The 24,642-nt window shown below is 48.4% G+C and overlaps 2 protein-coding genes across 2 annotated transcripts in view; both read right to left on the bottom strand.

Annotated features, from left to right (window-relative positions):
* Positions 1-24,642, bottom strand: part of defl (Integrator complex subunit 7) — a 136,586-nt gene that overhangs the window by 82,570 nt on the left and 29,374 nt on the right. The window contains exons 5-7 of the mRNA XM_070523139.1: positions 24,358-24,480; positions 15,838-15,952; positions 3,755-3,862 (exon numbers count right to left, since the gene is read on the bottom strand). Of these exons, the coding sequence (XP_070379240.1) occupies positions 3,755-3,862; positions 15,838-15,952; positions 24,358-24,480 (346 nt within the window). The remainder of the gene's footprint in view (positions 1-3,754; positions 3,863-15,837; positions 15,953-24,357; positions 24,481-24,642) is intronic.
* Positions 9,486-11,084, bottom strand: LOC139048669 (piggyBac transposable element-derived protein 4-like). The gene has a single exon (XM_070523160.1). It carries the CDS (start codon positions 11,082-11,084, stop codon positions 9,711-9,713), a length of 1,374 nt encoding a protein of 457 aa, XP_070379261.1. The 3' UTR covers positions 9,486-9,710.

Consider the following 24,642-nt stretch of genomic DNA (forward strand, 5'->3'; position numbering starts at 1 on the left):
ACCCATACTTCACTACATCGGTGGGCATTATACAGTGAAAGCTCGTTAATTCGAACTTCAATAATTCGAATTTATGGATAATTCGAACTGTACGATTTGGTCCGGCCAAGCTCCACAGAACTGTATGTATAAAAAAGTCCGTTAATTCGAACGCGAGAAGGTTCCCTCATGGATAATTCGAACTACGCTCGCCTGGCACACGGCCAGAGAAACGCGCCTACTGCCTACACACAAGGCTGTATTGCCTCCGAAACAGAGAGAACGGCGAGAGAAGGCAAAATTGGAAAAAAATCTAACCGACGCTGGGGTCAGCCAGAAGGCAGCGGCGGCTGCCGACGCTCCGTTCTACGTAACCTCCGAGACTTCATGCCCGTTGCGAATCTCGGAGGCTTTGCAAATCTTGTACAGCTGCTAATGTTGTGCGGAGATGGCACGGCAAGCGCCATCGTAACACAGCGAATCAAGTACGTCGCAGCTGCGCTTGCAATCAAGAACCAACAAATCAGGGCCTTCGCCACCTTCACATGTTCAGCGTCTTTGTCTCGGCAGTCTTCATCGGTTGTGCACGTCTGTTTTCAGCTTAGGAAGTATCGGCCATCGTGATTCATTGTGATGGTGTTAAGCCTCGGCTAACGTTCGTTTCGGTGGACATCGGTAGTGTGGCACAGTCGGACCCAGAGCTTCGACTTCAAGATGGCGTGTGCCCGCGGCACACGCCATCACTTTCTGACACGCCAAATTTCTGACATGCCCTACTGCTTCCAAATCGCAGTGTACTGTTGCTGTCCTTCACTTTCGTTAGTTCGAACTTTCGTTAATTCGAACTGAAGCGGCTACCCCTTGGGGTTCGAATTAACGAGCTTTTACTGTATAGTATAGAGGTCCAACTGTATACGAGAATGTATGGGTTTTTATTAGGGGTGTGCGAATACTGAATAGATTTTGAATTGAATATTGAATTGAATTGAGGGAAAAAAAGCTCCATATTGAATGAAATATTCAAAATTTTCACAAAATCTAAAGCTTATAATTTTTTGGGCAAGAAAACATGCTACTGCACATGCTCGGAAGTCTCCCATTATTGCATAAGAAGAATGTAGTGAACTATCAGTAATTTACATACACAGAAATGTAGACGTATGGTATGGACCTTGTGGGGTTCTCCTCCATACTCTTGGGACAATGGAACGACAACACAGTAGTGCAAACAATCACAAGGGCATTTATTGCGCCTTTCATAGATCAATGCCTGCTAGCCGAGTTGCTATCCACAAAACATGCCGATGGGCGCGCGACAAATCTAGAACTCCGACTCACCGCGACCGGATAACGAGCGAATATTTTCGCCCCATGCTGGATCCCAATGCCTGGTCGTTCGCATGTACGGTCACGTGAACGGTGGTGCGCTTGAAGGCGGCCATGCGAGACGGTCTCGCAGAAGCATGGATCGGCACCCGCGCGGCACGTCCGTCGCGCTCGCCGGTCCGCCGCTGAAGACGAAGAGCCTTTCTTTCCCGCGCCTAAGTAAGCCCGCCGCAGCGCAACACTCGCGCCATCTCTCGCACTGCGCCTCAACCACTCCGACCGCCGCGGGCGCCAGGCCACACGGCGGGCGAAGCCGCCCTGCAGGAGACGAGCTATGCGGGAAAACTAGATCTCAGAGGAGGCGTGAGAGTCACACATCCCCACAACCTACTCTTACTAAAGGAAACACCCAATTAGTATACCAGCATTGATTACAGCTCAATTCTAGCATATAAAGGTCTGGAAAATATTTTTTGCATTGACAGAATTTCTAGGGTGCTTTCTTCTTCCTCTGGAACTAACAAATTAGTGACATTCAGCTATACTGAATACCAATGAGGTTCTCAGTTTAATAGTGGACCTGTGTCTTGCTGCAATGATTAATTTATTGCATAGAAAGTGCTGCTTTCCAGTTTTTCTCCAAAATACAGAAGTGCTACCTTAACTTGATGGCAGGTGGATTATCGTAAGGCCAACCTGCGTGACAGACGAAAGGAGCATGCATCACGTGACTCTATCACTGTTCCATGCATAGCCGCCACTGACAGTACAGAGCAAGCACTGTCCGTGCAATTTCATTGTCGGGATCGGTGCTATTTGCCATCTGTCAAAAATTCAGAAATCTGGAGGGTCACGGCAAGTTCGCCAATGTGCACCAATGAACGGTGTCGAAAATGAGAGGCTGCCATACAGCATGTCTCAAGATCGCGACCATTTAAAACTTTCATTGGTATCCCATGAATTAGCTTTCATTTGTGAAGCGGTTTGTCGGCTTTTAGAATGTCATGCAGCTGCTGCGATCTCTGTCTATTCGGCACCCAACAGTAATCTTACTCACCGACGCCCGACGAAGCAGTGCTGATTAAGCCCAATGGCCTAGGCCGTGTGGCTACCCTGGTAATGGGCCACAAGTCAGTGCAGAATGCTTGTCACTAATATTGTGTTTGCATATTGTGGCTCATCAGTGATCAGTCCCGAGATCACATGTGCTGGTTGGAGCGATGGCTTCAAAGCGGCGTGAAGTTCGTCACTGCGTATTCAACACTATCCGTGTGCCTATCAGCGGCTAATCGGCCCACTCTCCACACATGCTTTGACACTTTTTGAAATACTGTTATGTTGCCATTCTCTCTCTATGCACTGTGTTATGATTTCAATCGATCCTGTCAACCCAGGCGAACCTCTTAGCAATGGAGGCGGCCACAGCCAATGTGACACCACTCTGCATTTGGACGCTGCAGTGTACGATCCCTGCATCGGGCCGACATCGGGCAGTACCCACAGTGACAAACACCACTGCTGCATCAGCCGGCGCGGCCTGCCTGTGGCACGCTCGGCATGCCTTTTGAGCCGAAAACAAAGTGAAACACACGCTTAGGCGGCATCGAGCATGCGAAGCTCCGCAATTGGAGTATGCTTCAGATGCTCCAAATTGGAGTATGCTTCAGCCACTTGGGATCCGACTCAGTCTTCATCAGTTTCTGCTCTTGAAAGTATTCAAAACCACAGTGCATGCTTTGTCTTATCTAATTATTCTCGCTATGCAAGTATTTCTTCAATGAAACGAACTCTTAACTTACCTGATCTTTCGTCACGCCGCAAATGTTCCCATCTCTCCCTTTTTCACAAAGTTTTTCACTTGAACCCCCTTTTAAAAGAGACCCTTCTTGCCCCTCCGTCTTATATTTCGGCCCGTACTGACCACAGCCTTAAAATCGGGGTGCCATTGTGCCGTACTAACCGGTACAGTGACTCATTCATCCCCAGGACAAGCACGGACTGGAATCGCCTTCCCGCCTCGGTCGCACTCATCACCGACCCTACTAACTTCAAGACCGCCGCTCAGAATGCCTTTTGTTAATATTTTTTCTTCATACTTTTTGTTTGTATTTGTTACTGCATTACTTCTCGTTTTTATTCCACTCCTTTCTGTAACGCCTTCGGGCCTTGAAAGTATGTGAAATAAATAAATAAATAAATGCACATGACCCGTGGCACTGCGCGGGTCTTCACATTAAATATATCGAATATTCAAAATTTCGAATAGTAGATATTCGATTCCCGAATCGAAATGTTCGATCGTTGATTACTCTTCGATTTGATGCGGTAGTATTCAAGTATTCACACACCCCTTGTTTTTATATGGCACCACAATATGTTCCTATGGGACTAATGGATCTAGGCGTTGTGGTCTTGTTCAAAAGGGATAGTCTCATGTGAAGGCACTCACCACGAGCCGCATGGATGGCCAGGTGCGTGAGGAGCCGAATAGAGGCCGATGCCAGCCGCACCTGGTGATGGAAGATGCCCTCACGGCAGAGCTGCAGCACGGGACCCTCTGCAAAGTGCCAGCAACACAAGTTCTTACGAAGCAATCAGATTTACTCGAACCTATGCTGGCCTCGATTCTCAGCCGCCCCTCCCAAAATTCAGGTCAGAAAATTAAAAACAAGAACAATAAAGAACCTTACAAGTCAACCAAGATATGTAATAGTAAACGATAACATCCATAAAGAGCAAATTACATTCATTAGTACCAATGTCCAATGCCAGTCATGCACTTGTCCCCGCTGACTGTGCAGCACTGTACTGGCACAGTGCATGCTCGGTCTCAATGAAAGAAAATTTGTCAGATGACTGTGCCTGCACAGGATGCATTCATTCTTGTCAGAATAGCATACTGTTACAGTGAATCATGGTGCCCTTCTAGATACTGGCTAATTCTGCCACACTGTCAAATTGTTTAATGGCGACATTTTGAGCCAATCAGAGAGGCTACAGCAGCCCCCTTTACCAACAGAGCTGAAAAGAATTAGACTTCTCCAATTCTCCAATGTTCAGAATAGCACCCTTGTTATCCTGACGAAAAGAGTAGGTGTGCCTACCAGCCCGTCTGGAGTGTAGTTCGCCACTTTGCATTACGATGCAAAAGCAGCTCTACGCTGAGTACAATGGTTCTCCGCGGCGCATGTCGTCTGGTAATTGCAGCAGAAAGTGAGCAACAAATTAGGCACGCAGAGTGAAAAACTGTCATCTGTAGCCGTCAGTTTGTGCAATGAGGAGATATAGGTCTCTGTTATTTGGCGCTTGCAAGTTGCCAATATATGTTGAAGCTTCTGCGACGAAAAGGTGAGCAGAATGGTTAGAGGAAACAGATCTCCTATGGCGAATAAGCGGAGTCTACACCAAACCATTCTGCTGACTGCAGCGCCTTCTTTGCGCCATGATGCAGAGAAGTGGTGTCCTAAGCTTGCTCGGCACACCTACTCCTCTAGCCACCAGATCCCTGTAGTACATTGCTGCTGTGGCAGTGGATATTAATGGCTACAGGTACTGTCTTCTGGCGCTGGCATCTGCAGCATGCAATTTTTCCAGTTCCAACGACCCCTAATGAAATCCTTAAGCTTACCCTGACAAAGGAGTTTTGTGACTCATGTATCAAAAATACTATTGGCCTAGATTCAAATAAATATGGTTACCTACTGTTACGTGTGCTGACAACAGCCAAAAGAACATACCAGGGTGTCTACCAAGTTGACATTTCCGAATTCCCTGAGTTTTCCAGGTTTTCCCTGAGTGCCATTGCAAATTTCCCTGAGTGATGCAGAACTACGTTTTATATCAACACGGGCTGAAACCATATGGCCTGATGCTGTCACTGTCTAGTAAGCACATGAAAAAAAAGCAACTTCATCTAATTTGAATACTAAGGAGCAGTGTTTATGTTATTCAAAAAGAGAATAGAAGGCAGGGGTTAGTAAAATGCACAGCAAATAGTGTTTTCGAAAACAATTGCAAATAGGGTCGGACATTATCAAATACGAATAAAAAGGAGATGCATACAAAGGCGAATATTTTCTAATATGAGCTATTTCTATCAACTGATAGCAACCTCATTGGGATGAGGCCTGAACGCTGTCACAATTGAGATTCTCTCTCAACAGCTCGTAAGTCAACTTCAACAGTCCCGACATACTCTCAGCCCGCGCACGACGCCCGAGTGTTGTGTTGCAATGCTTCAAAGGGTTTATTTTGGTTTGGATGAGGGACACCTGCATCTCGGCATCAGCCAAAACTTTACTTTTTGAGCTCAAGCTCTTTCAAAACAGCAGCAACAAGCTTCCTTTCTCGTTTATTCCTCAATGCATAGGTCACTTCTGTCCTTGTCCGCCTTCCGCCACTCGTTCGCCCCAAGGACCATTTAAAGCATCTTGATCAGTTGCACAGTGCACGACCTATTTTTCGAGCTCCCTAGGGGCCGCGAGAATGTCCGAAAAAACTGCCCTTAGGGGCTCAAACCGCCACAGGCACGTTCGAAAACGCTCTGAAGGCCTGTCGGTACACATATTAGGCATACCTGTGCTCGTACTGTGACAAGAAATGCCGGGTGCCCGCGTGTATAATTAAGATATACATACTGTATCCCGTGGCAATAGCCCCTTCCCACGCTTGTTATGCTTCACTGCAATACTTTTCCGTAAGCTTTACCGAGTGCCATTCTTTACAGAGGCGAAGCTGACTTTCACGAACCGGCATTATGCAACGCACCGTGTTTTCCAAGTTTCTAAGCCTATCGCGAGGACCACTAAGGTGGAGTCCGTGCCATTGCTGACAGCAGCGAATTCTTTCAATAAAAAGTTCGGCACCCAATGGCAAGAAGCTTCATAGCGAAGGTCGAAGCAGCTAGGCCTAGCGCTGCCACAGTGGCGGCAACGAGTGCCAGAGGATCTGCGTGCGAGAGTGCTGGTTCGAGGCGGCGAAGTAATCAAAACGGCAGCGGTGGAGCCTTTGATTAATGCCATTTCGGACCTGCGGTCGCGGCAGAACGTCCGGAAAATCGGATGGCAAAGAGTTCTTGCGTCGGAAACTTCACACGTTCTGATACGTTGACACTATGGGGTACGAGGTGGCGCCGCGAAGCTGTCCAAATTATCGGGAATCCGGAAAGTCACTCGTTGACTGTCCACTGGCAGCTCCTCCTGCCAATGACAGGGCGTCAAAGACGATTCATTACGATTCCTGTCTGCTACTCGAGCCAGCATTACCGCGACTTTCGACCCTTTCAATAAAATTGCCGCTAATTTTCCCTGATAGAGGCCCAAATTCCCTGAGTTTTCCCTGACTTTTTCCAGACTACTCAAAATCCCTGAGAATTCCCGGTTTTCCCGGTTGGTAGACACCCTGCATACAGGGTCACGGTAGTTATGGCGGCATCCAGCAGGCTCTCCACACAAAGCAGGAATAAATGGCACCAGCTCACTTCCAGACCAATGTGCCTCGAGATTCATGGTGCCATCTTTTGCCTCCACACCAACTAGTCCAAGTTTAGCCCTCACGGTCCTCGTCGCTACCACACGGCCATTACAATGGATACGCTCAGAATCCTACAACCTAGTTTGTTCGCTCACAAGTATTATCGTTAATTTCTCGACTTTCCAAGTGCCACATGAATGCCGTAAAAAGACCTTTGTCAGCTTGGCCCAAAGCTGCGACTTTCTTATGCTGGGTAACATTGTAATGAAGCCGATTAGGCTAGTGGACATCATGAAAGTTAGCCAGTAGCAGCAGAACGGCAGGCAGCTACCCGCAGCAAGCTGAGCACACATGAGGTTGGTCTCCCATGTAAGGAAAAAGCTCTCAACTGAATTTGCACAACACAGTCTAAACTGCCAGTGTCATGATGCAGCTAAAGCCACCAGTGACAATCTACACTTCTTGGCATCACAGCAACATGCAACGCACATTGAGCTGTGCAACAGGCAAATGCGAAACAATGCCAAGGCCTTGGCCATCGTGAAATTTCAAGCAGGCCACTGATGCACAGCCTTAAGAATAAGCCTGTATATGAGTGCTCCATACCACTGGATTGTAAAAAACAACATAAATTTTTGCCTCACAAATATTTTTTTTTTTACTGTCTGATTCAGTGGGCGTGTGAACAGCACTCAGCAATACAATGCGGCTTACTAATCCGCTCTGCTTCTTTGTCCAGGTTACAGCATGGGTTCACTTCAGCGCCATACTGCTATCTCCATCTACTAATGATACCAGCAAGTTGCCCTGTCAATCAAACGACGCAAGAGGATTCGCTTGGCCGTGCAACAGACACATCTTCATGGTCGTTCCCAGAAGTAGAAAGAGGAAAAGGGCCAAATAAGTCCAAACCAATCCGAAAGAATGGTTCCGCGGGAATGTTGAGTGGTTGAAGGTACCCAGCAGGGAGCGTTGATGGTGTCTTGCTTCGCTGGCATTTCTCAAACGCCGTTGCATATCTTCGAACGGAGTGAGCAAGCCCTGGCCAAAAGAAGCTTTGGCGGGTCCGGTCGTAGGTACGTGACACAACTATGTAACCGGCAGCGGGGAGGTCGTGCAGTTCGTGGAGAACAGCCGAGCAAAGGTGTTTAGGGAGCACAAGAAGTAATGCAGGGCTGTCGGGGTGAACGTTGTGGCGGTAGAGTTCGCCATCTTGAAGTGCGAATAAGCAAAGGGAAATCTAGGCGGTCAATGATGATACGCAAGGACGGGTCATGACGCTGCTTGTTGGCGACATGGCGCAGTGGAAAAACAGAGAGAACACTGGCAACGGTGTCAGTATAAGACGTAGAGGTTGCGTCTTCAACTGGGTAGCAAGAGAGGCACTCTGCGTCCTGGTGTTGGCGTCCCGACTTGTAAGCCACTGTGTAGGGATATTATTGTAGTCGGAGGGCTCAACGACCGAGCCGGCCAGTAGGGTCCTTGAGCGACGAAAGCCAACAGAGCGCATGCTGGTCTGCGATTACAGAGACGGACTAGCCATCTAAGTATGGGCGGAACTTTGAAACAGCCCAGACGAGAGCAAGACATTCGCACTCGGTAATTGAATAGTTGCGCTCTGCAGTTGTCAGGAGGCGGCTAGCGTAGGCTATAACGCGGTCATGTCCGTGTTGGCATTGCGATAAGACGGTACCGATGCCACAACCACTGGCATCGGTTTGGACCTCTGTAGGTGCGGACGAGTCAAAGTGGGCCAAGACCAGTGGATTGTTGAGAATCGTGATAAGGTGTGAAAATGCGGCAGCCTGAGAGGAACCCCACGTGAAAGGCACGTCCTTCTTCAGAAATTCAGTGAGTGGTCGAGCGATTGCTGCAAAATCTTTCACGAACCGTCAGAAATAAGAACAGAGCCCCATAAAACTCTGGACGTCTTTGACAGACTAAGGTACAGGAAAAGCCGTTACTGCTCGAACCTTCTCCACGTCGTGTTGTACTCCGGAAGCATCGACAAGATGGCCTATCACTGTAATCTGTCAGTGCCCTAAGTGGCACTTCGATGAGTTTAATTGGAGCCCAGCCTTGCGGAAGACATCAAGGATAGCTGCGACGCGCTCAAGGAGCGTCTCGAATGTAGGAGAAAACACAAGGATGTCATCGAGGTAACAAAGGCAAGTTGACCATTTGAAACCTTGAAGCAGAGAGTCCATCATCGGTTCGAACGTGGCGGGGGCATTGCATAAACCAAACAACATAACCTTGAATTGGTAGAGGCCATCTGGAGTGAGGAAAGCGGTCTTTTCTTGGTGTTGCTCATCAATGGAAATCTGCCAATAACCAGATCGAAGGTCAATGGACGAAAAGTATTTGGCACCATGAAGACAGTCAAGAGTGTTGTCGAGTCGTGGTAAAGGGCGAACGTCTTTTTTAGTGATTCGGTTTAGGTGGCCGTAATCAACGCAGAAACGCCACGTGCCATCTTTCTTTTTGAGGAGCACGACCGGCGACGCCCAAGGACTCGACGAGGCTTCAACAATGCCTCTGGCGAGCATCTTGTTTACTTCCTGCTTAACACTTTCCTGTCCGTGGGAAAATAAGCACTTTTCGGGTGGTCTAGTAAACATTTTTTTTGCTGCTACACCAATTGTTTGATATTAAAATGTTTAGTATCAATTTGTAGAAGAGGGAATGTGCTTTTTAATGGTGTCGTTTGAAAGCAAACATTTATTACCAATTAATTGAAAAAAAATCACTTAATAAAAAATTTGTAACAAAAACGAGAAAACTCCGCAAAAACGTCGATGCTGCTTTGCACCAAGACAACATAAAAAAATTTCGAAATATACGTTTTGAAGGGACAGGCCGTATACAACATTCCTGCAAATATAAACTTTCTATCTGCACAAGTTATTTTTTTACAAAGGAAAAGGTTATCCCTAGTGGCTATCGTGCCACCGCACAAAGCAGTTGCGTGATGTGGTGAAGCACAAGTTTGCGGAGCACGTCTCGCAGAAAACGTTCGTTTTTTGTTCCACTTTCCGTTCTTGATAGCACAATTTGCAGTTCCTGTATCTTTGTAGCTTCTGGGGCTTGTGCTTTTGATCCTTAGGGGCACATGTAGCGGGAACAGCAGGAGGAGCCTTGGGTTCTGGATGTTGTTGCTGATCAAGCCCTATGAGCTGCTCTACCAGCTCTAGCCTGAACGCGAACTGATCAAAGCGCGAACCTCTTGACAATTCAGGCACTTCGGGATGTTGCCGGCGGTGCTCATCAAATAGAATAAAGCTGTTGACAACAGCAATATCTATACTGTGGAAAAACAGCGTTTTCCACCAACGCACGCACTTCATCAGAACATTGTATGTCCCAATCAGCTGGTCTGATTTATCGACGCCGAGCATGCCCACATTGTACTTGTCAATCAGCATTGGCTTTTTCACCGATACTTCTTCCCACTTATTGTCAACTTTCCTTCTGCGCTTCGCAAGTACGAATTTGTTGGCTGTGTGGGCTGTCGACATCATGTGAACAACACGCTTGTCCTTCCATTGTAAATATAGTACGTCCTGGTCCCGTAGCCAGCGAACATCTCCTCTCTTTGCTTTTTTTTCCCATTGGGTGTCCTTGAGCTCGGCTGGAAAGCCCCGACGATCCTTCCGCGTTGTGCCGCAAGCAAGCGTCTTGCGCTCCAACAAGTGTACGAACAAGGATGTCGACGTGTAAAAGTTGTCTAAATAAATGATGTACCCTTGATCTAGGTAGTCCTCTGCCAGTCGCGTCACAACATCGAATGCCAGCCCACGTGCGCTAGGTGCTTCACGCTTTCCTGTGTATACACTGAACTGAACAGTGTAACCAGATTTGGAGTCCGCCAAAACCCACAATTTATACCCCCATTTAATAACTTTGTCCCGCATGTACTGTCTAATTCCGGATCTGCCTTTGGATTTCACCATCCTCTCGTCAACGGAGAGGCTCCGATCAGGCTGGAAAAATTGGGCGGATGAGGCGTTGATGTGCTTCAGCAGCGGAGCTACGCGATGCAGCTTGCCATGGGATGCGGCAGTTGTCTTCTCAGGGTCGGACACACTCAGGAATGCAAGCAACGCTTTGAATCTATTTCTTGGCATTACCGAAGGCGGAAGAAGACCAGAAAATAATTTCCGCGTGTTCCAGTAGCAGTGCAAGCGCGGTACTTGCACAATACCCATGTAAATGAGAAGTCCGATAAACTTCTTCATCTCATCGGGAGTCACTTCCTTCCAAGACCCGTCTCTCTCACTGTATGATTGCTTCTCCAAAATATGCATCCACGCATATTTATTTGTCATGCTGCATATCTCGGTGATTATTTCCGCCGTGAAAAACAGCGCGAAGAAGTCGACGGCTCTTGCGAAGCGCCGCGCGGCACTACGGAGCGCAGTGCCGAGGTCGACTCCCGGCCGTCTTCTCGCGCAAAACTCCACTCTTTGTGCCGCCGCCGACAAGTGGTCCTGTCCAAACGACGTTGACACCCTGCAGATAAGAGCCGTAGCCTTTAGAACACGCCGCATGTCTTTAGATCTGATCGCGGCCGCGATAAAATGGCTCGGAGTGGAAAACGGAACTTACCGGCGGATACCTGTCGACGTTCCGGGGCTACTTGACGCACTTTCACCGTCCGTGCTGAAGTCGGATGAGTCAAAATCATCTCCCGAGTCTCCGCTGCTACCACCATCACAAAATTCTGATGCAGACTCATCGGAATCCGTCGAAACTCGCCGTTTCCGAGGAGCAGCTGCGCGCGACGTCGACGCCATATCCGAAACTAAGCGCGCTCGTCAAGCGCGATTAAAAGGCGTTTTAAAAATCCCTCCCGCGGCCAAAAAAGGAAACACAATACCGAAACTTGAAAAATAGTTGTCCTTTTATGCGCTGGATGGCGCTAGCTGTCCGTAAGCGCTCCGAACGGGAGAAAATCGACGTTGAAACCATCGACAACATACTGTCGATAGGCATAGGCGCGGACAGGAAAGTGTTAATAACTTGGCGCTCTGCCGTGGACACGCGATACGGTCGGCGGTGAATGGGACCAGTATCACCAGTGTTTATCCGAGGCTTAACAAGGGACGTCTGACCAAGTGGTCGATTGTCAGTGTCAAATATGTCACGGTAGGAAAGCAAAAGGCGATATAGGGCGGCTGCTTGGTCAGGTGCGAGGTCCAGAGCGACCATGGGACGTAACAGGCCGTCGAGGTTCAAGGCATCCTGCGGGTAATCAGGGGGATCTGGAGACGCGCCAGCTGCAAAAGCAGTGACGTGGTCGTCCATCCTGACCGGAGCCTGGCCACCGCTATGCCTTCAGGTAACACTTGCTTCGTCAAGCCAAAATTGATAACGGGGAGACACATGTGATTAGCGGTAAGGGTTACGAAGGAGTGTGGCAGAGAGATGTCACGCGCCAGGAGGACATCACGAATAGGTGCGACGACATAGTTGTTGTTGTTGAGGCCAATTCGACGAAGGTTAGGGCTTTTGGAGGTAAGCGAACAAATGCTGTAGTGCAGAGAGTGTTCGGGGCGAATGTCTGAAAGAAGAGGAAACTCGAGGCACAGCGTATCGGTGGAACAGTCAATGAAGGCAGAATGCGTCGTCAGAAAGTCAAGCCCAAAGATAAGGTCATGAGGGCAATTGGTCAGCGCGGTGAACAGGACTGGAACTTGCCGGCCAGCAATTCCTATGCAAGTAGTGCACATACCCCTAATGGCAACAGTGGCGCTATTGGTGACACGTATGGCTCGAGCGATCGCAGGCGTAAGAACTTTTTTGAGACGACGACATAGGTTAGTGTTCATTATGGACACTTGGGCTCCAGTATCAATTAATGCCGTCAACAGAGCACCATCTATGTCTACTTCAGTTAGGTTTGTGTTGGTGAGGAGCATCAATAGAGGATTTGGACAGGACGAACGTGATACAGCACTACCTCCAAGAGCTGCATGGCTTAGTTTTTCGTCCGGGATGGTCCATAATTGGTTGGCGACGAATACAGGGATGGCTGGGGCGACGGGGACCAACGGCGCTGAAGTGACGGCGAGAGAGGAGGATGACTGACATCGACGGATACTTCAGAGGTAGGAGGCATATGGCGAGGCGAGTAACCGCGTGGGTCGGCATATGGGCAAGGAGAAGGGGAAAAGGAGCTCGAATACGGCGATGTCCAGGCGGTGCGGCAGTGGCGAGCGACATGGCCAATGCGGAGGCAATGGAAGCAAATGGGCTTGTCATCCGGAGTTCTCCACTCGGCAGGGTTGCGGTATGTGGGAGGGGAATACACATGGCCATGAGGCGGAGCAGTCAGCACCGGTCGGGCGTCAGGTCGGGAGACGGAGCAGGCAGCAGGAAAACCTAGGTTCTCAAATTCTTGTCGTACAAATGCCTGAATGAGGGAGATCGCTGGGGCTGGTTGGTCAATGGTGGGTCCAAGTGGGCGTGAATGGAACAGCGCAGGACTTGTAGCGTCGAGTTCGTGGTGAACAATATGTGTGATGTGCTCGATGAAAAGGTGGTGAAGCGGTAAGGTCAACGCAAGATGTCATCGCAGCCATGTTAGGGAGCCGGGATACCTGTGGAGTGGCTTTTGACAAGCTCAAAGCGGCGGCATTTTTTGACAATGACGTCGATGGTGGACACATTGTTGAAGACCAACAAGTTGAAGGCGTCGTCCGCGATTCCTTTAAAGGGACCCTGAAACGATTTTGGCGATTTTCTACAAACGTACTGAGTCGTTAGAGTAGGTTCTTCTGATCATTAATTGATGCATCTAAGTGCTCTGCGTAAGGCGTGTAATTTATTATAAGGTTTTAAAAATACACATCGCTGCCGATCGCAGCGCACTGCTCGGCGGAATTTTAAGCCGCCCCTACCCATATGATGCAAATAACCCATATTACGTCACATGGGCGAGCTATCTGATTGGCTGACCAGGGCGCGTGGTCGATAATTTTTCCAACTTTATGGTGAACAAATGATGCTCGTAATAGTTGGAATGTTAGTTACTTCGTTTTTGTAAAAAGAAAATAACTTAAAGAGAATACACAAGAATAGTTTTTTAGTACACTTCAGCACTTCCGGCACACAGCAAGTGTCGTCTGCTTGGGTTACAACGTACTCCATTTTGACGAGAGCTCCGCGGTCAGAGTCGGTCTCAGTCTTTTCGCGAGCACTATGATTCGACTTTGTTGCCTTGTGGACTGCAAACCTAGCGACCTGCAAACCGCGAGTCCAGTATTAGGGCAAACGCAAGCGCAAGGGGACAGGGTCTGGCCGCTTGACTGTGCCGGGATGAGCCACGAGATGAGCAGAAGGGCAAATGTGAACGGTCTGCACGGTGCAGCCACCTGGTGGCACAGAGCTCAACCATACACAGTAGCAGCAACGAAGTGTATTCTTTGCTGCTGGTGTGTATTTTTCGCAGGAGTGTAATCATCAACACGTTGATTTATAAATGTTTAAAATGCTTTACACTTGGTTAGAGCAATATTAGCGCTTTGTTTGACTGGTTAAGCGCTGCGCCAGCAAGTGTCTGGACCGTGCAGACCGATCAGGCTGCTCACGTACGTCTACGTTAAAGTTCCTTCATCAGCTTGAGTTTATGCCTCCAGTCATTTGCCGAAATGACCAGCTTGCCTGTTTTTAGCGGAGTACCGGACACGTTCGGCGCTACGACAGAATGCTCGCAACGCACGCTGCTTCGATAGCTCTCGGTCGACGGCCAAGCGGCTAGCGGAGAGGTCTCGCGCGGGAGGGGGCGTGCTCCTAAACAACCGGAAGTGAGCGATGTGACGTCGCATCGTGACGCTGAACCAGTGAAGGCGGAGCTTAGCGCCGCTCGTTCGGCGAGCGAGTTGAGGAGGAAAAGTATAGCTAGGGAGGAGGGTAACTTCTAATCGCTTGCAGCTCCATTAATACGTAACGCTTCACTTAAATTGTGGTGCGAATGTTCTACTTAAGCTGTACCCTACGCGCCTACAAAATTTGTCCGAACCGTTTCAGGGGCCCTTTAAGTAGGTGACCGACTTTGTCAACCTCGGCCATTTTCTCGTCAACTTTCTGGCAAAGAGCGAACACATCTTCTATGTACGAGACATACGATTCAGTAGAGGACTGAACTCGGGTAGAAAGCTCTTTTCCAGCAGCCAGCTGCCGACCAGTGAGATTTCCAAAGAGGTCGACGAGTTTCTCTTTGAAAGCATTCCAGCTAGAAATCTCATCCTCGTGTGTCCGGAACCAGACAGGAGGAGTTCCGCCCAAGTAGAATAGGACATTGGCTAGCATAATGGTAGGGTCCCAGCGGTTGCTTTGGCTAACACGCTCATACAGGTTGAGCCAGTCCTCAACGTCGACATTATCTTGGCCAGAGAATATGCCAGGATCGTGGGGATTGGTAACCATAACGTACGTTGTTGTCAGTGTCAAAGGAGTAGAAGGAGACGAGGTGTCGTCACTGGGAGCCATGGTGGAAAGCAGGACAGTGCGGCCACTGCGGAGCTCCGTGGCGAGGACGGGGAACGGCACCATCCACCACATTGTTACGCGAAGGACAAGTCAGTAAGATGAGCAACTATTTACAGGTTATATTTACAACAGTGCTTGCAGCGCTGACCTGTTAGATTCATAGTACAAGCCCAGTTCGTTCTTCCTCCTCCTTTCTTAAGTGATGGCACCCAATGCGCCTTATTCAAACAATCAAATATCACACGCGTGTAGCAATATGGACATTTTTGCAAACCTCTAAGCCTAAAAAAATGGTCAGTGATTGTTACAAGTGAATTATCCCATACTACTTTCTTCTGTGTTTTGTAAGTTTACTTCTGTGTTCGCCAACGCACTTGTGCATCATTTTCATGCTGAACAAAACGCTAAACGTGATGAGGTGTCAACTGCTATTTGTGCCTGTAAAAGCAAATAAAATCTCAAGCAGGAACTGGAGGTCGATGGATTGTACCTTGAGACACACTTATCCACAATGTCTCCGCACATTTCAGAGGAGTGAGAACCAGAAGGTGACAATGGAGCACCCACCTGGCATCAGGTCAAACTTGTCGACGGCAACTGACTGGGCCAGCAGCACCAGCACGGAGAGAGCGCCGCACTTGAGGTTGAGGTATGGGGTGCTCAGTGCGTACTGCACCACCGCCTGCACAGCAAACAACGCACAAGGTCAGCTCAAGCTGAACCTCCGTGTCGCCATATATAGTGTATATATTTAGTGTACACAATGCTGATTGTAACACGCACCCAGTTCTTCATAGCCAGAAATGAAAATTTCAGTGCCTTCAATTGTAACGCAAACAGTGATTTGCAAACTTCAAAGATGTAAATCACAATACCCTTCAATTGTTTCCTCAACAGATTTTCGCAGTAAGAGGGAAAAACAACTACTGGTTTGTACTTGGTCAAGAATATTTTACCTTTCTGGTGCGACTTTTCAAAAGTGAGTAAAAATGTTATATTATGTGCATCTGAAGTACAAAATCCAGGGAAAAATTCAAAATAAAATTACAAGTGCCATTTTCGGCAACGAATCGAATGTTTTTCTCATGAACATCAGCATGTGGATCTTCACTCTTATTAATTCACAATCATAATGGTGCGAAACATGGCCACAAATTATTTGAAGACCATTTTTGTGCCACCCAAGACAGGTTATATGCATTAGGTAGCAGGCTCCAAAAACAGAGAAGTGTTCTAAACTCGCAGCATGATGCGACTATGGAATTAGCATTGCTGATACTCACGGTTCTGAAAATTGTCTTGTTCTTTGTTTCTATAAGTGTCTGGTATTCCCAGCAACATGTGACCTCACCAAAGGTACGATCCAGGCACAGCTACACGTGGTGTCCGGTGATCACAAACTCGAGCTTTTGGTGCCCGCACTAGGGCAAAGCACAGCCCTTGCTATAGAATGGTCAAGAACCCTCATTTCAGCCTCAGCTTCATACTTGATTTTAATAGGCATTTCCCATTTTAGGGAATTACTGGTGAAAAAAATTGTGTGATAGGATCCAGCAAATACAGTATGTGTTGCTACGGTTAAGTTGCAAGGCCAGTGGCCTCCAAGGAACCCCTTTCTACATAGCAGACTTTGAGAATACTGTATGCTACCAATCCATTGCGTACAGTTGAATCCACTTATAGTGATACTGGTTCTAACAATAGAGTGAACTCTCGTTAAGACTGTGATGTGCACGCAATGTCATACTTGTGTTGTGAGACGCGCTTGATGACTGGAACACAAACCCACGAAGAAACAAGCAACAGCCCGGGAAAGAAAAGACAGGTAGCGGCAAGCTGAAAAGGGAGAAGTAAAGGAAGAGGAAAGCGCAAGGCACTGGACAGAAGAGAGCATGGGCAGCGGAGCTCGGAAGTCATACGACAAGAAGGCGGTGCTGGTTCGTGAAGCAGTAGCAGTGCATCCCTAGGCAGAGCCAGGAGTGATCCCTACTGTTCCAAGAAACCAGACTGTTTCGGGGACGTTCATGGATGACAGTTTACAGTCGAGCTGTGCTTGGTTGATGGAGCTGACTGGCTGTTCAGGTGAGAGGGCCCGGGCCTGTCCAACAAGCTAGGCTCTGCCGACCGTTGCTAAACGCTGATCTGCACCCGGCTCTAACAATGTCTCACGGAGAACGTAGCTGCCTCACGTTTGTCGACCGTGCTGGTCACGACAACAGAGCTTGGCGTGGCAGACAGTGTCGACAAGGGGCTCCCTGGTTCGTCCTCTAACGCGTCCTCGGCAACCACCGTTTTCCTGGGCCAACGCAACTTCCCGAATGAATCCGTGTATGAGCAATCACCGTGACTTTATTACTTTCCGCATCGTTGACAATTGCATCATTACAGTACTTTGAGCTACTCTATAACTTTGAATGCATCCTGCTGATTCGTTCCTACTTGCTGTAATGATATTCTCATCCAAGTTCTCCCGTGTTGTAAATACTATAGGTTATTCCCTTTTGTGAGAGTTCAATGTGAAAAGATTGCATTTTGTATACAAACGGCTCTGCCTGTTATTCGCACCAAGGTTGCCCTTGCATGCGCAATATTTTCATAAGAACCTGTCATTGCAAAGACGAACTAGGTTAAGCCGAATTCTTGCACATAACGAACAACATGGGAACATTTGTTTGGTTTTCCGTAAGCTGAATGCAAAAAAGAATCCACTTAAGACGATCCATCTCAGATGTACTCTTCAGTTAACCCTTTCACTGTCGGATCTTTCTGGCCATGACGCCCCCCTGTGTTGGCTTGGTTTCAGGGAACGAGCATAACAGGGAATGAACATAGCAATTTATTTTTGATTATGATTGGTATACAAACAACATAGTCAATGCAATATGTACATTTCAGTGTTCTGCAGCTGTTGTTAGTAAACATCATCATCATCAGCCTGACTATAACATCCGGTCAACATCCGAATCTGACTATGCGGAACTCACCTCTTCCTCGCATGAGACTGTCCAAGTCCGAATCCGAGCTCGGCTCGTATTCTGAATTGGAATTGAGCCACCGCTCCAATGAGCAGACGAAAGTCCGCGCGCTCAGCCATCCGAAAGTAACCGCGCGCAGGGAGGATGCGCTTTCAGTCGCCCGCACGACGGAGAGAAATGGGATGTTGTGTGATCAAGAAGACAGAGGGAGATGGAAAAAGTCTAAAACAAAGTTCGAAGGGCTTTACGTTTACTGCTGCAAGTCGGAAACGAGGGTGCGGCGAGAGAGCGAAAGCAGCAATCGAGTCACTCTTTTCAGAGAGGCAATGGCGCGTGCCTCTGAACTTGACGCGCCATAGCAGACACACCAACAGAAGAAAAATAAAAACCTTCAAACCAGCGGAGATGGCAGAACAACCCTTGAACCCATAACCACACGTGCGCGACACATGATACAGCGAATGCGGAGCCACCGCGCCACTCAGCAAAGAGAGAGAGACGAGTGGCAGTCGCACCGTACTCTTCACATAGGTCGAGGCAAAAATACGAACTTGTAGAAAGAGTCAACAGATGGCATGGCCAGTCCAGGAGCGCCAGCTTTGCGCTCAGGCGCGAAATTTTGAACGCACGATAGAGAATGTACCGGTACGTCAGTGACACTGGGGCGGAGGGGGGGAGGGAGCGCGAAGACGTACCGGCACCTCCATGACAGCGAAAGGGTTAAGGGGGGATGTGGCAATTGAGGTGGTCAAATTGTCAAAATTTTCAGTTTTCGAATTTTTTTTTCGCAATCCACGGACATTTGCTTACTATGTGGCAAAATATTATAACAAAATATGCAGTAGAAATCGAGAAAACGGCACTTTCCTAGAGTGCTGTTATGAAAAATTGCGAAAAGATCTGGCTTCGGAAGGCCCCCTCGCACTGCGGATCTGCCGGCTATTCGTTGACGCAGCGCCACCATCTTGGTGGCGCTGCGTCGACGCAATGCACGCATTGTCTGCAGAGGTACTATTTATTAGCTGCTAATAACAAAATTAGGCAATTACCAACCCTGCAGCTTTGCCAATACCATGAGAGTATACATTCGGAGTGACTGCCACCACTACCAATCTTTCAAGCTAAGGTGCTTCGATGTGCCACACCCGGAAGTGTGCTAATCGATGCACCCTACTGGAAGCATGCGGCGCACATTGCCCGTGGACAGAGGCAAAAACAAGAGGAGGAAACAAAAAGAGACAGTGGCACTTCACTTCGTGAACACAAGTGACGTGCAAGCGTATAGGTGCTACAGTGCATACGAAGCTAACGGCCCTCGGTGCGCCTGGACCGTCCGCATCGCAGATCGTATTCAAGACAGGGCTCACATGGCTGTGCTATACGTAGCAGCTGTCGGAGTAGAATGCCCCTAGTAAAGATTCACTTACTAACTGTGTAAACCAGCGTGGTGTCAGCACGCACAGGCAAACATGAATACTTCACACTTGACAAGCACCGACACTCGCTGTCAAAATGCTGGCTTTAGGAATTGCGGCAGCACCAACGAACGAAGTGACCTTCGTGAAGTCTACTGCTTCAATGCAAACTGATTAGCGAGAACAGAGCGCACACAAAACTAGGCTGTGCCTAGACTGTGCCCCCAAAGCAGATTGCTTTCGATCACTTTCAAATTTAGCTGGTCACGGCCTCTAAAATCTTACGGTGCATGCCACCTGATTTTGGAGGTCATAAGAAGCGAGTGCAGTGTTGACGCAGCAAATCACGTATTCGTATCAATGCATTCTACGCCATACAGAGCCACCGACCAATTTTCCAGACCTCGTTCACCACAAAAAACTCGTTCACCACAAAAAATAAGATTTATTACTCTCAGAATGGCTTAAAAAAATCTCGAATGCACTGCCTCATACTGCACATGGAGGTGATCAGACTTGCTTGAATTTGCTCAAGGGTGACGTCGTCTGTGTGCACAGTCGATAAGAGTGTCACCATGTTGGCGATCTCTGTTAGTGGAGATCACCATGGAGATAGAAGAAACGAGCCCCATTACTTCGCATCACTTGGCTCTCATGAAGGCACAGGAAGTGGTGCCGAACACACATATGCGAAGCCGAACAATTACACACAAAGATGCGACGTCTCAGAGACATACCTGTTCTATGGACACACCACGTGCAAAATACCAGTCGAAACTTCAAAATATTAAACGAAAAAGTTAGAAAAAGTAAAAAAGAACTGATCTCGCGTTAAGTGATTATGACGATAGTGCTGACTGAAAAAAGAAAGAAGAAGTTCCACCCCTGGAGCCTTTTGTCAACTAAGGGAGAGTGGGCATAGCCTCCGAGAATGGAGGATTGTGCACGCTCTATTTATAGCGTGCCCCTCGCTATCTTGGAGGCTACATAGCGGACCGCTGGAAGCCAAGCTAGCAGAAAATCCAAATTGGAGGCCGCCAACATTTGGTAGTGTTACTCGGAATTAACGTTTTAGTCCCAAAAATCAAACTTTGAAGCCTGAATTCATCCAAAACATGAGTCGCAAAAATGAATTACCGTCTCTACACGAATCTAACGTGTACCTTTTTCTGATAAAACGGGTCCAAGAATTGCATGCGCGTTAGAATCGAGTACGACCCTAAATCCGCGTTACCATATCGCCATCGACATTCGAAAAATGGCCGCATCATACGCGCTGCTAGCCTAGCCGGCATACCTTCCTGCATGTTGTATGTGTAACCAGGCGCTGGTGTAACCTAGTCTGCCGCCTGCCTTCCCGTTCTCTGCGTTTATTCAATCAGCATGGAAGCACTGTGTGCGAAGACACGCCAGTCCACCATGATGCCGCATTTAAAAGGAAAGTTACGTGCGGGGAGACAGACGGAAATCGGGCCGCATCACGGGCGTTCGAAGCTCCCGAAACTTGCGTGCGGGACTGGCACAAACAGAAGGAGAATATTTTCGCCAGCAGAAGAACAAGGAAGGGTTTCAGTGGACCAAAGCAGGGCCGCTTCGCTGAAATAGAGGAACTGCTCGCGGAATACGTGCAAGAGCAGCGAGCGGCACAGCGGCCTGTGACGACCAATCGGCTCAAAGTACGGGTGACGCAGTTAGCCCTACAGAAAGGGCTAAGGTGGAGTGACTTCAAAGCGAGCAGGTGCTGGCTATCAAATTTTATGAAAAGAAAAGGCCTGTCTCTTCGAAGGCAGACAGGGATATGAAAAAATTGCCCGAAGAATTTGAACTGAAATTGCACAATTTTCATCAGTTCGTTTTAAAGTTGCGCCATAGAAACAGCTACCACTTTGGACAGATTGGAAAGGCCAATCAGACGCCGCTCTACTCTGACATGCCTGACACCACAACCGTTGAAAAGAAGGAGGCAAAGCAAGTGCATGTTTTGTCTTCCAGCCACGAAACAAACTAGAGTCACCGCAATGCTTTGTTGCACTGCGGATGGGCACAAGCTACCCCCGTATCTTACGCTGCTGAAAGGAATCGTGTTTCCAAGTAGCGTGATTGTGTGCGCAAATTAGAAAGGTTGGATGGCCACGTTGGATGGTCACTGACTGGATTGATAACGTTTGGCAGAAGAAACCCGGCGGCAGTTTGAGTCTGCGTGGGATGCTTGTGCTCGAGGCATTCAGGTGCCACCTTGACCAGCGCATCCAAGATAAACTGGCTGCATGCAACACCGACCTTGTCGTGATACCCGGCGGCCTGACATCGCAGCTCCAGCCGCTCGATGTTTGTTTGAACAAGCCAGTGAAAGATAGAATTCGGGCGCTCTACAACGAATGGCTTGTGAGTGGCTGCCACGAATTCACGCTCGCCAATAAAATGAAGCGTGCCTCGCTGCAGGACAGCACACATTCTCCGGGAGTGCCGGTCGAGATACGCCAAGTTCAGCAAGGAGGAGTGGGACTTGCGTTTGCGTAGCCCCACTCTAGACAAGCAAATTCGGGCTGTCCGGCGTGCCCAGTGGGCTAAACCTGCCAGTCCCAACGTGGGACTAGCCGGGTGCGCGACGAGTTTGCGTCCTCGCCAGAAATCCAATAAGGTTCTTTCACTTGTCAGCCTTGCCATTATCGCTGCCGCGCGCACGAAATGCCTTTCGAACATTATTGCTATTGAACTTTAGCGCGATGCTAATGTCGCATGTCATTTACGGCTGCACCTCCCCTGACCATCCCAGAAGGGCAATGCGGCTTTTCCAATTTCCGTCGGTAAAACACGATCGAAAGCGCAGTGAAGCCTTGATTAGGGCTGCACTTTGTGACAGGTATGTATTGGCACATGCAGTTTACCACTCCGTTTTCGCCGTTACTGACTCATATGAATAATCTCGCCGAAGGCACAAATGTATGTTTGAGCTAGCGAAACAAACAATCTCTGAGCTCACGTGACCTGGTTGAGCGAAACGCGATGTGTCTTTCTTTTTTTTTCTATCATCACTGTGGGTCCAGCGCTAGAACGCTGTCATTTTACAACTTCACACCGTGCGCACTTGCAGCTTTTTAAACGCTCAGCGAATGCTCGTGATGTCGGTGTGGTTATCTGTTGGAGCCAAGCTCGCCTGCACTGCCGGGCTAACATGGGAAACAGCGCGCACTGTGGAAGTAGCTGATAGTGCAAGTTAGCAATCATTGCTCGTTGCCATTTCGAAATTCTTGTTGGCACCAAGCAATGTTTACTTGCAGAAGGCTTTTATGTTCCTTTAGCGAATCGGGATGTAGTACGGTATGTACTAAGGCTCATTTTCTTATGCGGCATGTTTTGGAGTCGAGTGGCGCGTCTTACTGTGTAACTGACACATTTTAAGGGCGCCTTCACTGTCGCCCAAACATTTGGACTTCATACTGACACGTGTACTGGTTTATCTTTTTCGGGTCACTGCTTTTCACTGTCAAACAAATGTTATCACTCAGCATGAGACATGCCCGCATGTATCAGAAGTTTCTCTAATGTTACCGATCGTTCTATCCGCTGTCTGTTGTTGCCAAACCTTGTGCAAACTGATTGCAGGTATGCGTGATGCGAATGGTGTAGAATTTTCTGGAAGACACGCGGGCACCAGCGATTAAACGTTCGATGGCTCATATATAAAAGCTGACACGCTTGACCCGCTGATCAGATTTCGCCGATCGCCGACTGTGTTCGCCACTATCGTTGTGCTTTAATGTAGCCTGTTTTTGTGGGCACAGGTTCGGCCAATAAAAGTTAGTTTACTCATTCACAGTAATGCTGTGTTCTTTTCCGTCACTACTACGAGAAAATACCAACGCTTTTTGCGCACACCGATCATTTAAAAAAAAGGACGCGGTCGACCGCTATGTTCGTACTGCGGCGTGTTCTACGAGGAAGACAGGCGCACATAAATGGGGTATCACCAACTTTGGTCATTCTGTCCATTTTTTGGCATTTTTGTAGATGTACACACATTCTAAATGGATAAACAATGTATGCAACTTGGCATTCTGTTGGCCTCCCCACTGCCTGCGTAGGTATGTACGGCTAGCGCTATGGTACACCATAAAGCAAGACATGCAGTGGTGAAACGTGATATTCGCCCTAAGAACTACACTTTATGCCCTATTCGAATGATGAATTTTTGTGCGTACTCATACTATTTTATTACTTATTCACTTTACGCCACAGGTGCAGTGCTTTCAGGCCAAGGAGGAGCTTGTAAAGCATTGCCAAAGCTCTTCTTCCAGCCGTTTGTCACGCTGAAGAAACCTCTGGGTACAAAGCAATAACCAGCGGGCTTGGTGGCTAGTTGATGATGACAAAATATGACGGCGCATACACATTATTTCGGTCTTGTCTCACACGCTGCTTGTTTAGCCGCGAGTCTCGCGTGGGGAGGCTGTCGCGGTGCCTGCCAAATTGTTTCTCGTGGCGACCGCACGATGGCGGCGCAATGCATCGCAAAAGGTCGATTGCACTCTTTAATGGTCCCAAGTCAAATTGAGAAAAAGTGTCGCAACCAAAGAACGCATCACAGTATGAGAGTTAATTGTAGAGACACAAGGACAAGTGCCTCTCTTGCTATCAATAGCAACGCCTGCAAGCGGCACAAGTGTGTGGAGGAGCCTGCCCCTTCAAGCACTCACATGCACGCTGTCCGTATCCCATAGGTGAGGCTGCTCGGTGGCCAGCAGGCAGAGGTCATCCAGGGCCTGGGCCTTGACGCCCTCCCGGGGGTCATCCCTCAGGTACTCCACCAGCGTCCCAATCTGAATGGAAGAGAAAACAGAGACAGCAAGGTTAGTTTCGCACTACTGACACCTCTCGTGACAAGAACGAGAAGAAAAGGGGTTAACCGACGGGCCAGACTTTCATTAATCATATCATGAGAAGTCAACAAACAGAGACACCAAGGAACACATAGGGGAAAT

Source organism: Dermacentor albipictus, chromosome 8, assembly GCF_038994185.2.
Source record: "Dermacentor albipictus isolate Rhodes 1998 colony chromosome 8, USDA_Dalb.pri_finalv2, whole genome shotgun sequence".
Lineage (NCBI taxonomy): Eukaryota > Metazoa > Arthropoda > Arachnida > Ixodida > Ixodidae > Dermacentor > Dermacentor albipictus.